At 39.0% G+C, this 17,621-nt stretch overlaps 1 protein-coding gene across 3 annotated transcripts; it reads left to right on the top strand.

Annotated features, from left to right (window-relative positions):
- The first annotated feature begins 75 nt into the window (after positions 1–75).
- dis3l2 (DIS3 like 3'-5' exoribonuclease 2) lies at positions 76–15,696 on the top strand. 3 transcript variants are annotated; one of them, XM_015004446.2, is made up of 21 exons: positions 76–164; positions 1,067–1,863; positions 1,966–2,090; positions 2,202–2,255; positions 2,365–2,466; positions 3,696–3,879; positions 4,000–4,064; positions 4,297–4,526; positions 4,633–4,806; positions 4,890–4,969; positions 5,830–5,942; positions 6,511–6,618; positions 6,724–6,957; positions 7,154–7,233; positions 7,351–7,534; positions 7,678–7,764; positions 8,714–8,861; positions 9,070–9,200; positions 10,064–10,168; positions 10,398–10,502; positions 12,239–15,696. In XM_015004446.2, exons 2-21 carry the CDS (start codon positions 1,092–1,094, stop codon positions 12,338–12,340), a joined length of 3,183 nt encoding a protein of 1,060 aa, XP_014859932.2. In that variant the 5' UTR covers positions 76–164; positions 1,067–1,091; the 3' UTR covers positions 12,341–15,696. The 3 variants fall into 3 exon arrangements, with proteins under 3 accessions (XP_014859932.2, XP_087870785.1, XP_014859933.2); XM_088014659.1 differs by lacking the exon at positions 12,239–15,696 and having other exon boundaries at positions 10,398–10,844; XM_015004447.2 differs by lacking the exon at positions 76–164 and having other exon boundaries at positions 746–1,863.
- The last annotated feature ends 1,925 nt before the right edge of the window (positions 15,697–17,621 follow it).

Raw genomic sequence — 17,621 nt, 5'->3', positions numbered from 1 at the left:
ACGTTCGCGACTGTTCGTTGAGAATTCCTACATTTTCCATAGCACTCAAATGCAGCGTGTACATAACCAACCAATGACGACGGAGGAAGTGAGTGCATGGTATCGTTGCAACGTTCTAGCAACAAAAGTTAGCTTCATATAATTTACATCACAGTCAACGAGAGGTAATATCTTTATCTGATACTTTGACAGTCGTTACATTGTTTCCCTTCTTCTTTACTGCAAAGCATGTCATTTTCTCTCAGACAAGGGACGTCGGCAGTGAAGGTTTAAGCAACAATTTGACGTTTAAAGTAGCTCATTCATTGCTAACTGTTAACAAATGAACAGAGCCATTTAAACTGGAGATAGTTGAATGGTGACGTTTTTGTGTTATCTGCGATTAAAGCGTAGTGTTTACTGCCTCTTCTTGGGTCCAATGTCCATGTTTAAGTATTTTTTATCCGTTTTCTCGAATTGAAACATGACGAATGAATAGCAGGTGCTCCCAAGCTTCATTGTGCCCAAGTTACAAAAGCAAGTCAAACAGCTGCTTCCATTTTCCCTGGATGAAGGTTAAATAATAACCTGCAGGGCTTTGTTTATATCACACTGAGGTTTGCTCAGTTTTACTGAATGCACAGCTCTCTACTGCCTCACCGCAGCATTTTAATCAAGTTTAGTTTTGGGCTAATTTCAATTTAGTAAACCAACAATTAATATTAAGTCGATTGTTTGCAACGCTAGTCACATTGCACTAGATATAAAATTTTTCTGACAACATCAATAAAATACCACAGATTGTCGGTGCAACAGGCACATCCGACAAGCATATCGGTTTAACAATGACTAGTTAGAGTTGAATAATTATTTACTTTAAAATAATATCTTAATTTACTGGCATTATTATCATCAATTATCTTCAAGAAAGTAATCTTCACGTAGCTTTGTTTCGTGGTTATTTATGTCCTCTGGCATAAATGTCTTTACCCTTTTTCATCTATATTTTTTAACTTTATTTATTTTTTATTTTTTTGCTTGACATCTACCAAGATATCAACTGTTCATTGTTTTCATGTCGTGGCAGAAAAAGCCCCTTTAAGGACTGTCTTATGGATCCTGCTCAGCAGTCTAACAAGGCCAAGAGGAATCAAGGGATGAGGCGCAGCCAGAATCAGTCGGCGACCCCTCCTCCAAAAGACGCCTACGCCAGGCTGCTTAGCCAGCACCGCAGCAGTATGTTCACTTCCTACCTAGCACAGTACGCACAGGACTCGTTAACCCAAAAAGAGGCAAACGACTCCAGTGCGTCGCTCCAAGCCCACAGTGACAGGCTTAACTTGCCACAACAAAAAAAGGACCATGTGCTGATCGAGTTCCCCGACTCAAGCGACTTCTCTCCGTCCTCCTCAAAAAACAAAGGGGAAGAGAGTTCACTGTCCTTGTATATGGAGAAGTTAAGCACTCACTGTGACCAGCGGGAGTGCGAAAGGAAGCCGGGTGTGAATGAGAGACAACGACGGGGCCAGAGGAGGGACACCACCACCAGCCAGGACGGAGACATCGAATCCGGAGAGGAGCTTGCCTGTTCGCGAAGCAACGGCCCAAAGAAACACCAGAAACAGCAAAAGAAGAGGGATGATCTGAACAGAAACGCTGGCCCCACGGCAGCCGAGGCGTATGCCGGGCCTCAGACCCCAACAGCGAACGCAGGCGTAAGCGAGCAGGAGCAAGAGAAAGGGAAGAAGTCAAAGAAGAAAAACCAACTGAAGAAACCAGAGGCGGAGAAAAACATGGAGGCGGTTTTAAAATTATCCGCTGATCCTCAAATACAGAGTCCTAAACCAAATCAGGGTAAAAGTGGAAAACCTCAGCAGCCTGCAGGTTAGTTCTGGGAAATTTCTTGGTCCTTCTCACTTAAAAAATAAATCTTCTTTGTCACTATTAGGTCAGTATGTCCCTGAGTGAAATCTTTTCCGGCTACAGGAGTAAATTCTCCAGGCGAGAAGGGCAAGAACAAAGGTGACAGGAGATCGAAGAAGCAGGTGTTTGAGTCCTACATGAGCTTGGAGGAGGTTTCCCATGGCCTGAAAAGAGGAGAGCTTCACCAGGTACGAGCCGTAAAAAGGTGGCACTATCACCCAACTACATTTCCTTCTCAACTAGAGATTATTTATCTCTAATTGAAGTGCTTGAGTAATTTCTTCCTATTTCCTCTGCAGGGACAATTAAGAATCAATCCCAAGAATTACAACGAAGCCTTTATTCCATCTCCTGTAAGTTCAAATGCAAACCTCTTCATAGTATGACCCTGAACTACGGTGCAGTCCTTTATGTTTAAACGAAGGCAGTCAGAAAACCAGCGCCATGTTTTTATGTTTCCAGGACGACACGCGCGACATATTCCTGGACGGAGTTGTTGCCCGCAACAGGGCGCTTAACGGAGACATAGTGGTGATTCAGATTCTCCCTCGGGAACAGTGGAAGGTGAAACCTCAAGTGTCTATCAGTGATCGTTTTTTTGTTTGAAAAATATAGATGATCATTGGGGTGATCATCTATATCACCCCAATCAATTGATTTTTGATTTTTGTGTGATTGATTTTTGTTTAACTCTGAACATGGTTTTGTTGGAGGAAGATTGAACTCATTAAACTTGTTAATCACCAGCTGAACGTATCAGGGTGTCCGCGCATCCTTAAAAAGTCTTAAATTTATTTAAAATACATTTTTAATGTTGACCTTAACTACGTTAATCACAGCTGTTAGATTTTGTCATGGTGGAACTATTTAATCTCTCATATACTATGTCGTTTTCTGGGGAGCTTTTTCTCACGGGACCTTTCTGTCAGGCAAAAGTTTGAGTCCCAAGCAAAGATCTTCATTGCATTCTGTGACTCAAGGCCGTTGCGGCTACCGCTATCTAGCTGCTAATATTTATTGTATTCATCATGGGTTAGTTAAAGTATTTTAAAACATTTTTACAAAATGAACCTCTATATCTATTGTACATTTTGTTGTGATTCAGGTCTTAAATTTCATTCATGATGGTCCTAAAAGGTCTTAAATTTGAGTTGATGAATCCTGCAGAAACCCTGTGTTTATCTTAAGCCGTCAGTGCAGGCAACCACCTGCACTGACGGCTAAGCTAACTAGGCTATTTACCAGCGCTGATAGAAGTGCAAAAACTAAAGGGTATTAACAATTTACAACACAAATTCTTCGTCGCCTTCAGAAGCGTGTGTGTTCATGATTTCAACCACAACTTGTTAAATGTTCAGACTTCAAATGCTCCAAATGTCATGGAAAAAATGTAGGAGTTTGTTTGGAAGAGTAGCCGATGACATGTCAATGAATCTGAGATGAGGATACAAATATAATTTTACATCAGTTGGGTCCCACTCAACATCTCAATGGTGTTGAGACATTGAGTATGATCAGCAGTAGTTAGTACGACACAAAATACCAACTTCTTTGGTTGAAAAACTCAGTGGTTAATTGGTTAAAGGATATTTTATAATGTTACAAAACAAACTAGAAAGCGCAATGAACATGGAATAGAAAAGTTACTAAATCTTATTCTTTTATAACTATGCCGCAGCTCCACACTTTTTCATAAATTTAACAGCACATTACGTTTCTAACATCCTCCAGCGCTCAGTTAAACACTCCAGTCCGTTCCATTGCTGTGAAAGGTTGAACACGTGTCTCTGCAGGTGGTGAAGTCTGATACCGACTGTGATGGCACCAGTGAGTCGGACACACAGACGGAGCATGTGCCGCGAACGGCCCAGAAGAGCGCAGGGCACGGCCCGAGTCCTGATGTCAGAGTGGAGGACCAGTCAAGCGACCCGGAGGAACTGCTGAGGAAACGTCCTGATGTCTCTTGCGCTGACACGGGTACTGTAGAGTAGAGTGGGATCAGAGCATCTGGTGCAAATCAGCTGCAGAAAAAGAAATAATGCGTCTGTTGTAATCATATACTAAGACACTCACACTAGTACTTTCATCTTGACTCAGGGGAACATCTGGAAGATCCTTCAACACCCCAAGCCAATGCTGACATCCTCCAAAAGACGGCTAAAGTACGTTGGGTTTCCTACATTGGCTTCTTTCTTCGTATTTTAGTTCCTCCCAAGAGAACAATCGTTCCCTTTGCAAAGACTTTTATTTTCAGTCCTGATTCCTGGGTTCTCCTCTACACTGGGCTCAAAGGCTTGGCTTGCCCACAGCATCGTAGATCCTCCACTACACCCTTCAATTGGCAGGAGGGGTTTTCTTCATGCTAATTCGGAGTCCCCTATCTTTATCTACCAGGTGGTTTACATCGTTGAGAGAAAACACTCCCGAGCCGTCACCGGCCACCTGAAGTTCCTACCAGACAAGCCCTTCGCCATGTTCTCTCCCGTAGACCACCGGGTGCCACGAATAAACGTCAAACTCGACGACTGTCCCATGGAGTTCAGAGCCAATCCGGGCGACTTCGCCAAGACCCTGTTGATCTGCCGGATCACCGACTGGCCAGTCGACAGCAACTTTGCCGAAGGGTGAGGAATTACTTTGAAATGACAGCAAGGAACTTGGCGGTATTCAAAAGCTCTACCTACCATTTCTTGAACTTTTTGTTTTCGTTCTTTTATTCTCTCCTCTTAGCCGACTTGCTAAGACCCTGGGTCAAGCAGGAGAGATTGAGCCGGAGACTGAAGGAATCATGATCGAGTACAACGTGGATTTTTCTGAGTTCCCACAAGAGGTGTTGGACTGTCTTCCTAAGACGCTCCCGTGGACCATCCCACCAGAGGAGATTGAAAAGAGGAGGGACCTCCGGTTAGAACCCCAAATTCTGTTTTCATTGGGAATATGACTCATGATGTTGAATACATTTATTACTTAACTTCTTTTTTTTTTAGGAAGGAGTGTATCTTCACGATCGATCCTGCCACTGCCAGAGATCTGGACGACGCCCTGTCTTGTAAACAACTCCCAGACGGTACGCTGCTGCCCATCATGCTCTGTTGGCCCCTTTAAGAGGGAACTACAGTTTCACACTTTCTTTAGACTATATATTACTGTAAAATTCAGTCACAGATGGACAGATGCAACCTATTGCATAGAAGTAAGCTGAAAAGTGTAAAATGTTTCTCATAATAATAACCAGGCATAAGTCAATATGAGATTCTTATTGTAAGATGAGCTTCAGTAAACATCCCAGGTTATCTTGGTATGATGGCATTTACCAAAATTAACCTTTTTTTTTGTTTGTTTTAAAGAGAGTTTTATGTATTCTTAGGCACATTTTATAGAACTATCAATAACCTTTGACCTTGAATTGTTATAAAAATGCTATATATCAAACATGACTAAAGAATTTAACCCTTTAGAAACTCCTGCTCTTTCTGAAACTCCACTTTCAGAAAGTCATCACAACATGGCTCCTCTATTAACCGTTTTACAATGTTTTTGCCAGCATTGCACTGAGAAGTAGCTCCATTCATGAACTCGGCAGATGTGCAGTTCTCCCAGGTGTTTGCTAATTGCTGCTGGCTAGTCTGAAGGAGCTGAGTGTGTGAGTCGCATGAGAGGGGGAGCTTGGAAACTGCAGCTCCAAGAACTTAAATATGTTCATCTTAATAAAATGTGAAATATCCTTTTTTTAATGGTACCAATTGAAGTACAGCTTTATAAATTCTACGCTACACTATATTTGAAGGCTGATTAGCAGAGAAAGATTAGCAATTTTGCTCTTAAACTCTGTTAGTTCTCCTCCACTTGTCTATCACTTTCAGTATCACACACAACTGTGTGTGATACTGAAAGCATGCAGAGTTAAAACGCAATTTTTAATCCCAGGCAACTTTGAGGTCGGAGTTCACATTGCTGACGTCAGCTACTTTGTGAAGGAGGGCACCCCGCTTGACAACATGGCCTCCCAAAGAGCCACCAGCGTTTATCTCGTTCAAATGGTTAGTATGCAGTGAAAGATATTGGTTGTGTGTTTGTTGGAGTGAGATGTTTTTACTGGACTTTTTTATTCTTTGATTTTTTTTCTTTTCTTCTTTTTTTGAATTTTTTTATTCTTTTTGAGGTTTTGGTGTAGAGGTGGGCGATATGGACTTCTGACTTTTATCACGATATTTTGTAACACTATTGCAATAATGATAAAAATTAGAATAATAAACAATTTACTACTTCTTTTTTAGGAAACTGCTTGGCAACACAAATACTGCTCCTGAAAAACATTCCCATTTGAAATAGGCTTCTTCAAGACACCACTTAAGGAAGAGTGATTTAAACTGCACATTATAAACGGGGTTTAATCAAAATTTCAAATTTACTGACATTTATTGACTCTGTTATGCAACCGACGGTGATGAAAATAGTAAAAGTAACATTTCTGATAATACTGTCTGGTTCTTTATTTATTTTTTTTTACGACAATTGAAATTTATTGAGAAAACGATTAAGCAAAATTCTTCTCACAATGTGGAAAATTTTGGCGCCAAATGACTAACGACAACTGACTTGCTGAAGGTGGTGCCCATGCTGCCCAGGCTGCTGTGTGAGGAGCTGTGCAGCCTGAATCCTCTCACCGACAGACTCACCGTCTCCGTCATCTGGAAACTCACACCTGAGGGAAAGGTATGCATGAATGAAACGCGGTCCTGCCACAGCCGCAATCGGTTAAAAACAAAAGTGCGTTTTTTGGCAATGCTCCATTAAATTAAACGTAACCTGTAACTTCAGATCCTGGACGAGTGGTTCGGCCGCTCGGTCATGCACTCCTGCGTGAAGCTGAGCTACGACGACGCTCAGCGATTGATCGAGGCTCCCGAGAGGTTATTCCCTCCCGACGAGCTTCCGCCCATCGACGCCGAGCACACCGTCGACGAGATCCACCAGGCCGTGCTCCACCTGCACTCTATCGCCAAGAACCTCCGAGCTCAGCGCTTTCTAGGGGGCGCTCTTAGACTGGACCAGGTCAGCGCATTTCACTGTTGGCTCCAACAGCAGCCGTGTGGAGCAAGAACGTCCTCATCCCTTGATGTTTTTTTGTCCCAGCTCTAAACTCCAAGGAATTTATTTCTGCAGTTAAACAAAGTGATCCATTATTGAGGCGGTAGTCAATCATCCAAACCCAGATCCAACTGAGTGTTTCATGTTCTGTTTGTTTCAGCCGAAACTTTCTTTCACACTTGACAAAGAGACCATGATGCCCCAAGGTTGTTACATTTACGAATACAGAGACTGCAACAAGTGAGAATCCTCTATTGAACTCATTTTTCACCTCATGTTTGGAAAAGCGTTAAACGTTTTTTTTTTTGTTTTGTTTTTTGGAGAAACGTCTCTGAATTAGTCGTGTTGTTGTTTTAGGCTGGTGGAGGAGTTCATGCTGCTGGCCAACATGGCCGTAGCGACCCACATTTACAGGACGTTCCCTACGCTGGCGCTGCTGCGGCACCACCCGCCACCCAAAGCCAAGCTGGTGAAGGAGCTGGAGGTTCTGTGCAACCAGTTGGGCCTGAACATGGACTTCACGTCTGCAGGAACCATACACGTCAGTAGCTTTATTTTTTTAGAAATAAGAAATGGTGAAAAGCTGTTCTGTTTTTTTTTTTGTTTGTTTTTTTGTTTTTTAAATGAGCTAAATCTGTCTTACGGTGCTCAGTAAAATGTCTCTTGTGTTTCTCCATCCAACAGAAGAGCCTCTGTGCCATTTATGGAGATGACGAGTACTCGGTCTACAGGAGACAAGTCCTTAATAACATGTGCTCCAGACCCATGCAGGTCAGAACTTGTCACCATTCTTCTTCTATTTAAGAGTTTTATTATTGGCATAAACAAACAGCTTCATTCCAAAGGCTACTTTTTAGGAAAACTCAATCCTACTCTTATTTAACCAAAGCACACAAACTCCATGTTTTACATTTGTGATGGTAGGACAGAAAAAAAATTATATATATATATATATATATATATTTATTTATTTTTTCCTAGCATTGTTCTGTGACAACCGCTTGGTATTGATAGTAGGTAGTGGTTGCTATGGAGAGTTGCTGACCTCCGAAAGGCCACGCCTACCTGCAACAGTGAGCTTAACAGATTAATTTTTTTTTAATCTAAAGATGACTATGGATCACTTCCAGACATGAGAGATGGACCCATCTGTGTCACGTCATATTTACACCCAAGAAAGTCACAGATTACTAGAACATCGATTCACTAACCATTTAAAGCTTCAATTAATTGCAAATGCTTCAGTTAGATTGATGTAAGACTCTCCCAAGTACTCATAATAATTACTTTGAAAAAAATATTTATTTTCCATTATAATTCGACTTTTGAAAAATATGGATTGGATTTTTCTTCAACATTTAATGTGAAATGATACTCCTCAGTAAAACACTACTAAATTTACTAAATTTAATGGTGGTTTTTAGTTATTTTTTTTAAACCTGTTTCTCCAGAATAACAACAGATTTGTCCGTGTCAGCATGTCCTGTAAAACTATAAAGCCTTTTTCGGGGGGGAAAGAGAACTTTGAAAATGTATATCTTTTTTTTTTTTTTTTTTAATACTGATTTTAAAAGGGAGGAAAAACACTTTCTGTAATGGGAAATGAGGATTTCAAGAAGCGTTTTTGCTCTGATTGAATGTTTCCCCCTGGCTCCATCACCATTAGCGTTACCGATACGAAGGAAAGCGCAGTAATGACTTGTGCTGTTTGTGTCCTCAGCTGGCCTTGTACTTCTGTACCGGTACGAAGCTGCTGAAGGAACATTTTCATCACTACGCTCTCAACGTTCCCCTCTACACACACTTCACATCGCCCATCAGGCGCTACCCTGACATCATCGTGCACCGGCTGCTGGCGGCGTCTCTGAGTACGTCCCACAAACGACGTGGAAAAAAAAAAGGCTGCCTCTGTTGTCTGAACGAGGGACAGAAAAACACACCCAGACCTTCAGATCACCTGATGCATTTGTTTTGATTTCTGTCTGCCACTGTTTCTCCTTTATCGTCTTCACGTGCTTTTTCTTTATTCGCCATGTTTGTAACGTTTGTCTTTCATTGCTGAACGTTTGCACGCAGACCTGGGGCCTCGTTTGGGCCTGTCGGCAGAGGAAGTCCAAATACGGGCATTGCACTGCAACGATAAGAAGACTTTGTCCAAGAAAGTGCAGGAGCTCAGCTCTGAGCTTTACTTCGGAGTGTTTGTGAAGGTGGGCGACACAAAGTTTTTGATTTCCATTGAAGAAACGATAACAAAATATGATTATGCTTCATACTCGTATTTCGACTGTGGAATCACAAATGACATGTTTTAGTAGGAAGGCTGCAGTAAGCTGTTTATTATGGGCAGTGGTGTGTACAGACATTTCAGGGGTCAGGAGCTGAAGTGGAAAAAATGGCACCATGGAACTTCTTCCCCACATCTGTCAACATCAAAGACTCTGATGAAAATTATACACAAGTTCCAACACCATTTCTTTTCTACAGCGGAGTAATAGGCCGCGCTAAAACTGAAATTATGAGAATAAAATCATAATTTTACTAGAGTAAAGTCTTAGAGTTATGAGAATAAAGTCATTTTAAAATGACTTCCTTCTGGTTTCAACTTTATTCTCTAAACATTGACTTTACTCTTGTAATATCATGACTTTCTTCTCGTGATGTTACGGCTTTTTTACTTTTTTTTAACATGGCCACAATTTCTGTCTTAAGATTTTTTGAATTGAATTCAGTTCAATATTTAATCTATTTTGTGCAAAACATCAAGACCACTGGCAGTGAAACACATTTACAGCATGATGCTGCCTCCACCATGCTTATCAAATAGTTCAGTACACTACGGTGGACCTCCTGTGGCCAATATATTCATAATATGGGAGGATAAAATGGAGTCCAGCATACATCCTATGGCGCTTTAGGGCAGTTTCAGGCACGACCTAGTAATGTTTTCAATTATTTTCACTCTGCAGCCCAAATGCTTCATGGATCCCTGCTGTGTGTTTATGTAAAGCAGTGAAATGGGTGTTAAAATAAAAGCCCTCATGTAAATGCGTTTTGTTGTTTTGCTCCACAGGAGTGCGGCCCTCTGGAGTCCAAAGCCATGGTGATGGGTGTGCTGGATAAGTCCTTTGACGTTCTGGTTCTCAAATACGGAGTCCAGAAACGGATCTACTGCAAAGTCAGCTCAAACAACATCACTCATACTGGTTTAATCACATTTTTTTTAATGTATTTTTGCTGCGTATTATTTTCACTTTTTTTTTTCTTTTTGTCTGAGATGTTACTATGACCATTTCTTTCACACATTGCCTCTAAAACCTTCCAGGGAGTCATTTTTTACAGTAACAAGTGGCGTTTTTATGAAGCGATTTTTTTATTATTTTTTACTCATTTCTCTTCTCTGTCAGTCCATCGCGGGCCTGGACTCGTACCGCTTCCAGAAGGTGGAGAAGGTCCCGCAGCTCCTGCTGGTCTGGACGAGTGACGATGAAGAAAGTTCCCCTGTGGAGCAGGTGAGAACAAGAACAAACACATTTAGTTTCTAATATCATCGGTTTTCTGGTTCTCAGTGAATTATACACCAACAAAAAAATATATATTTATATATTTGCTGACTCAACTTGAGTCAGTCTAGTTTCCTTGTTGCTTCTTTAACTCGGTTAAATTAGATCAACTTTAACTGTCAAGTTAAAAAATATTAAACTATTGCTACAACTTTAGATAAGTTTTATTAACTGTCTTTAGGAATTAGATTAGATAAAAAAATGTAAAAAAATAAATAAATAAATTGTTGCCACAATTTTAAGTTTTTACATTATTACACTATTTAACATATTTTACATTTTCAGTAACACGACTCATTTTAATAAGTTTGAACAAATGTTCTCACTCTTTAACTCATATTTCTTAGTTTAAAAAAAGTCAAACTCTGTAGTATTTATTTTTTACTCCATGATTTATTCTTATTTACATCTTTAAAATGTTCATTCTCTTTTTACAAATTATGTTAGAGTTTAGATATACACTAAAGATTTTTATGGCTTTTACCTTCCAATACCAATTATTGATGATTTCCATTTCTCTTTACCAACTTTTAATATGAAGATGATAAAAGCATGATTAAAATACTTCAGTAAAATAATAACTTTGTGTTTTATATTGACAATTAACGTGCTTAGCGTTAATAAACCAACATAGAAAACTGCAAATGGTAGGTTATTGGGTTTCGTGTTCAAAGGTTCAAATCTGATTTATTGATAAGGTCAAAGGTCCAAAGGAACTAATGATGAGAAAATCCCTTTTTATTAAATTTACACCCTGTTATTTACATTTGCAAGCAAAGAAATGGCACTTTTAGCCTTAAACTTTTTCAGGACCCTGACAAATTGTAAATTTTGACAGCTTTTAGGTAAGCGATATTGTGTGACACTAATGTGATAATTATAAAAGTAATGATAAAAACAGTATAACTTCTTTGCATTCTTTCTAGGTAACTGTACATTTGCAATCATATGACACAGCAATCACAACCCCATAAACACAAATATTGCTCTTGAACAACATATAGGCTTCTTCAGGAAACCAGTTACATAAAGGACTGTGGTTCTTTTTTTTTTCTTTAACTGCATTTAATTAAAAAAAAAAAAATTATTCTTCTTTGGATGTTTTTATTAAAGATGCACCGATCCGATTTTAATATTGGTATCTATCCATATTGTTCCCGGTATTGAAAAAAAATTGTAGATCGGGTTTTGGTGACAATGTCTCCGTTCCAGATCTATTCAGTCCAATTCTATGCGGCGTCATGCTTTATTACTTATTTTACATTATATTTACAATTCCTAATTTAACTTTCTGAACCATTTGAAAGAAAGTTTGTTGCAGTTTTTTTTTTTACGTTTCTTCATTATGTAGCCGACTGTTTTAGTCAGTTTCAGTTTCTTTTACATTGGCGTACATCTATTGGTGTATTTAAGTGTGCAGGGTTATTAAATTAATGTGTGATTTATTACATATATGTCCACTTTAAAAAAAAAGAGAAACTTCTTAAGTCAATTTTGAGTTGATTTTCTGTATCTGATTGGTTCCGGCTGATACTAAACTTCAGTTATCGGTATCGGAAGTGAAAAAACTGGATTGGCGCGTCCGTAGTGTTTATTTTACCTTATATTTGAGAAAGTTGACATAAAAGCAAATATGTATCAAGATGACATGGAAGCAAATCGATGGCATTTTTTTTTCTCTCCAGGTAATTTCCATCTTCTCTGTGGTGGACGTGCAGCTCAAGGCGGATGAAGTGCCTCTGAAATACAGCGCGCTGCTCAAGAGGCCAGAAAATGTTGCTTCATAAAACACCTTGCAGAAAATTGAGACTTGCACATTTTCGCTTTGTTAAATAGGAGTGTGATTGTGAGCTTAGACGTGGTGCTGCGTTGACATCAGAGTCAAACCTCAGCACAACTCCTGTGAAAGGAAGTGATTTCATGAAGGTTTAGTTTTAGTTTTGAGTCTTTTAAGTGACCTCACTCAGCAGCTGCCCACTCTCCAAGGTTGTAGGCTCCTAGAAAACGTTTCCACCACCTTATAGCAGAAATATTTCAGTGTTTCCCAGCTCTCTTTACATCGTACAAACTTCATTTATATCTTTTACTTCACTAAGTTATTTTCCAGTTAGTGTTCTGGAAAATGGCCAGCTGCAGTGTGAATCCTGCTGCAAGGTGTTAAGTGTTTCTGTGTACAAGGAAGATTCAGACACTTTTCTGGAACTTTCTGAACATGGCAGAAATGATCTTTTATTATTCTTTTGACCAGATTAGGTCAGTTTTGACGTGCTATGATTTTAGTTTAGTTTCATTTATGAAACCAGATTTTTAAACCTTGTTTCAGTTTGACATTGGTGACATTTTTCTATAAAAAAGGGAGGAAAAAAAGCCTTTGTGTTAGTTGCACCCACACAAGAACTCGTGTTGTATTACACTCTACCAGCTTTTGCGCTCGGTTTATTTTCTGTGACTTGGACGAATTCTGACCAGCATGACTCAAATAATGGAGCAAATAATAATTATTTGCTCCTTTATCTGGACATCGACATGGGGTTCCGATCAGAAGTTTACATACACGAGCAAATGTTTGGTATTTTTGATACGATGTGCAAATTCAATTTCGATTTTTTTTTCTTTTAAACAGAAGTTTGAAGGAAATTCCTTCAAAATACAAATTTATACAAACTGGATCAAATATATTCATACACACCCTTCAGTATTTGCTTTAAAGCTCTTTAGGACATTGTAGAAAAGCTATCAGGTGAAAGTCTGGATGGATATTTTTTCCACTCTTACCAGATTCATTTAAAATAGTTGGTTTCATAGCTTTTGCACTTTTGCAAGTATTTTTGGTCTAGTTTCTAGTGCTAATATCTTATTACACTTAAAATAAGACAAAACTCACTTACAAGTAACTTTTCATCAAGACATAGGAGCTTGTTTTAAGTAAATAATTCCCTAATACTGTTGAAAACATATTTCTTCCACTGGCAAATTGTTTCACCTATAAAATGGAAAAAAAAAATCTTGTTATAAGTGAAATAATCTGTCAATGAAACTAGAAATTTTTCATCAGTATTAAGGAATTATTTACTTGAATTAAGCTCCTGTTTCTTGCTGAAAAGTCCCATGTAAGTGAGTTTTGTCTTATTTCGATAACACTAAGATATTTGCTCTTGAAACCAGACCAAAAAATACTTGGTTTATGAGCAGCGTAGATGCTAAAATATTGGAAAAACGAGAGTTTACAGTCAGCTTTGACCTCTGTAGTTCCTGGGTTGCTCCTGAACATTGTGACCTATTTTTCCGTTACCTGAGTTCGGTCTTTCAGGACAAAGATCAGGCTATAAAAATTCCCCCCCGACTGCAATCCTTTTTTTTTTTTTTTTTGAGTAATATCTGCTGGAAACCAGCAGATATTACTGATGAGATAATTCTGATGAGAGGATTGGTTTAAGACGGAGGTGTCCGAAGTGCGGCCCCGGAGCCACTTGTCCCCCAACTGCAATTCAAGAATGATACGAAGTTGACCGGTGGATGCAGATGGAGACTTTTAAATTGTAATCAGGGTAAAAATTGTTACCAACATAACAGGAAAATGTAATGTATAACACAAAGTATTTGCTTTCTTATAACCAAGTTTTAACAAAAGATTAAACAAAGTTATTATTTTATTGAAAAGCCAACTTGGCTGCACCCAAACCAGCTTTTACTTTGTTTTAAACTTGGCTAAATATATCAACTATTTTTGAAAGAAAGTGGCCCAAGGTCTGTTCTAATTCTTGAAAATAAATGTATTCGACCGAGCCCAAAAGAAATTAAAAACTATACGTCTTTCTTTTAGTACAGCAAAATTAAAGTAGTAGTAAGTAATAAATTGATGCCAAAAAGATTACATTTTGAGAATAATCTCTAAAAAAAAAAATCTTTGATTTCAGATGTCAAAAAATTTCTTTTGAATTTTTTTTTATAGAATGGTGGAAATGTCCTTTTTTTTTTCTATCTACAATGACCCTAATACACAGTCGTAAAAATTGCTTTCACATTTTGAATCTATAATGAATTTTGGGCTACTTTTATTTGCCTGATTTTAGGGTGGGTTTTTTTTTTGTTGTTGTTCAGCAGCTACTTTTAAATCTACAACGTTGACCCACATGTCAAATAGTTTGGACACCCCACCCAGAATTATGCCACAAGCCACAGTTTCTCTGCAGTGTTCCAAGGGTTATTTATCCTTATCTTAGTGGGAGTGAGCTTTAAATCAACCGTGTACGGAGAAGAGAACCTTCTCTAAATTCTCACTCATTCACCTAGTTGTTATCTGCAGAAGAACTGAAGTTGAATGTTGTACTATGAATCCAATCCAAGTAGGAAGTTTTAGATAAACTCTAAAGTGAATGTGGAAGTTCACTTCTGAGAGGAGTAAAAAAGATTCACCTTTAGCTTTCAAACACTTAAGAGTTTCTGTTTACATTTTATGTGTTATTGTTGTGTAGAAAAGAGGATCTCTGCAGTTATCTGTTTGGAATCTCATAGGACTCATTTAAATTACTAAAAAAATAACATAAAATAGGATCTGATGTGTTATTGCCGTCTAAACAAAACTTCATGCTCTCTCTTGGTTCAGCGTGCCAGTCAAGCCAAAGCTGAAACTCCTTGGAATGACTTGAATGTGAAAGCTGCTAAAACGTGGGTGGCCTTTGCAGGGCTTAATGAATTTCTTCTTTGCAAATGTGCTTCCAACTGCGACTACTTTTCTTTTTCTTCTTCTTTTTGCTCTAACAGATTTGATTTCTGCCGCAGCAATGCACTTGTCTTTAATCAAACATTGATTTAAGTCTTAAACAAATGATTAAATCAGGAGAGACTGGGCACCACAGACTACTGTTTTTGCCTCTTTTATTTAAGATTGTGATTTTTTTTTTTTTTTTAAAAAAGAACCACCGGCTGATTTTGAATTGTTAATTTTACCTAAATGACAGTAGAAAATTGTGATCTAGTCATAAAATCCAAAAGTGGAGTTTTGTAAACCTTTTGAAAACGTTATCTTGCCAATTATAACCTAGATGTTCAGTATTTAATGTTTGTTCACTCTGTCTCCGAAAGATTGCATTCAAATGTCTTTTTGTTTTTGGCTTCTGAACAATACACTTATTAACCCAAACTGTGTTGTTTTATTGAAGTTTCGCTTGTCTTTGGCGGAGTCGCTGAAGAGAGGGAGGGGGACACGATGTCTAATCCAGGACAGGGAGAACATTGAGTCATCACTTCTGCTCGTTGCTCACCAACAAGCTGGCACACATACCTGTGCTGTTTATTTATAGCGGATAAACGGATAAGACCCATGTTTGTTTCCAAGGCGTGTCTTCCATCAATTAGTAATAAATGCTGTGGCGCAGTTTCACTCAGATAATGAGGCGGGATCAATATTAACAATGATGAGGGACTTTACCAATAAACCGGACAGAAACTGCTGCTGTGGTTTGGGTGTGTTAAGATACTGACAACTACAGCAGCCACCAGATTATTCCAAGTAGACATTTTTGTTACTGATGTTAGCATATTCAGGACTGTGTTTAGAGATGCTGGACTTACCGGGAGTTCTTTAGCAGAGCCTGATCACAGTGACGCTGGTGAATAAAAGGTTAAAAAAAAAAGAACTTATTCCTCAGCACGTTATTGAGTAGGAATCATTTTCCATCACTGTTTTGGCGCCCCCTGTAGTGCAGCGCCCCTATGCCTTTCATAGTGCATACCCACTTTTTGCGCCACATAAGAAGTCATGAAAAAACTTTTGGTCTTAAACATGTTAATCACAAATCTTAAACCTGTCGTGGCAGGACAATTTAATCTCGTATATTCTCCCAAAGTTTTATGTCAGGGAAAAGTCTGAGTCACGCGCAGACATCTTCACCCTTGTGTGACACGAGACGGTTGCGCTACTGGTAACTAGCTGCTAATGGACACTTGCTAGGTGGCCTCTTTTTTCTTTTTGTCTGTTATGGGTAAGTACAAATTTATAGCCAGCTGCCTGAACGATGTTATGCGCATAAAAAAACCTACTTTTAAACTTGACATTTGGAGATTAAGGCTGTAAAGAAACATACCGTCACATTACTAAAAATAATGGCTCGAGTAAATGTTTTCGCCAAAAGTGTTTTGTTTTATTTTTTGCCTAAAAAATCTTGTGGGAATAAAAAGAGGTGGCGATTTTTTTTTTCTTTTTTCCGCCCAAATTATTTTTGGTTTTTTTAAAAATGACGTAGGTCATCATTTTAGAAAGGAGACGACATACAGTGTGAGAAGCACACAAACATCCACAGCCACAAACATTCAGAAATTTATCAATATATGCCATGCTTGATTGTAATACAGCAAGATCCTCCGACCATCTCCTATATTTATATTTTTGGGGGCTTCGATTTAATTCAAAGTGGGATTAAAGACATCTTAGGTCTTAAATTTGACTTGCTGATCCAGTGAGCAGAAAAACGTGACAGTCAGGGTTGAACTCCTGAGTGAAGCTATATGGCCAGGAGGAAGGAGTTTTTAAGCTCTGCTGTTTATCTTTATTGGTGTGGCAGCGAGATGCTCCCTTACGCCTCCTTGGATTTACACAAGCAGAGTCCAAAGGCTGCACATAAATTCATTTTACCCCTGACCCTGGAAAATCTACGTCAAGGGTGTTTATGTAAACTATTAAATAACAGAAGCATCGATGCTGATGTTGTGGCAGCTCTCTATACTAAAATTCATAGATTTAGCCTCAATATTTGGTTGCCAATTTTCCGCTGGGTCAATCTAGAGCTGCTTTAAGCACGGTGTTCCAACAAAGGCAGTGATTTCACAAAAGTTTATTTCAGGTTGAGGGAAAAGGTTTGACCAAACGCCACCCTGGGGACGAGGGCGGATTCAGAAAGAGGTCATTAAAGGGGAAGACAGCTGATCACCTCTCCAAGTTTCATTTCCTTTCCGTCAGAGCCAGTCCAAAGTCAAAGCACCATAAACCGTCCATCAGTCATAGAAGAGCTGTGTTTCCTCCTTCCTTATACTGAGTCGGCTGCTAAGCGAGCTCAAGCCAAGTCGGGA

The sequence above is a fragment of the Poecilia mexicana genome, unplaced genomic scaffold (genome assembly GCF_051168715.1).
Source record: "Poecilia mexicana isolate PSO_F unplaced genomic scaffold, ASM5116871v1 scaffold_17, whole genome shotgun sequence".
Classification (NCBI taxonomy): domain Eukaryota; kingdom Metazoa; phylum Chordata; class Actinopteri; order Cyprinodontiformes; family Poeciliidae; genus Poecilia; species Poecilia mexicana.
The sequence above is the reverse complement of the archived record's forward strand: the minus strand, read 5'-3'. Positions and strand labels throughout refer to the sequence as shown.

Bases quoted from the DNA above. Each gene is read 5' to 3' on its own strand.
- dis3l2 (XM_015004446.2), top strand. From the start codon at position 1,092: ATGGATCCTGCTCAGCAGTCTAACAAGGCCAAGAGGAATCAAGGGATG. The intron at 2,256-2,364 runs GTAAGTTCAAAT...TTATGTTTCCAG, and splicing joins AAGCCTTTATTCCATCTCCT to GACGACACGCGCGACATATT. The intron at 7,535-7,677 runs GTCAGTAGCTTT...TCCATCCAACAG, and splicing joins CGTCTGCAGGAACCATACAC to AAGAGCCTCTGTGCCATTTA.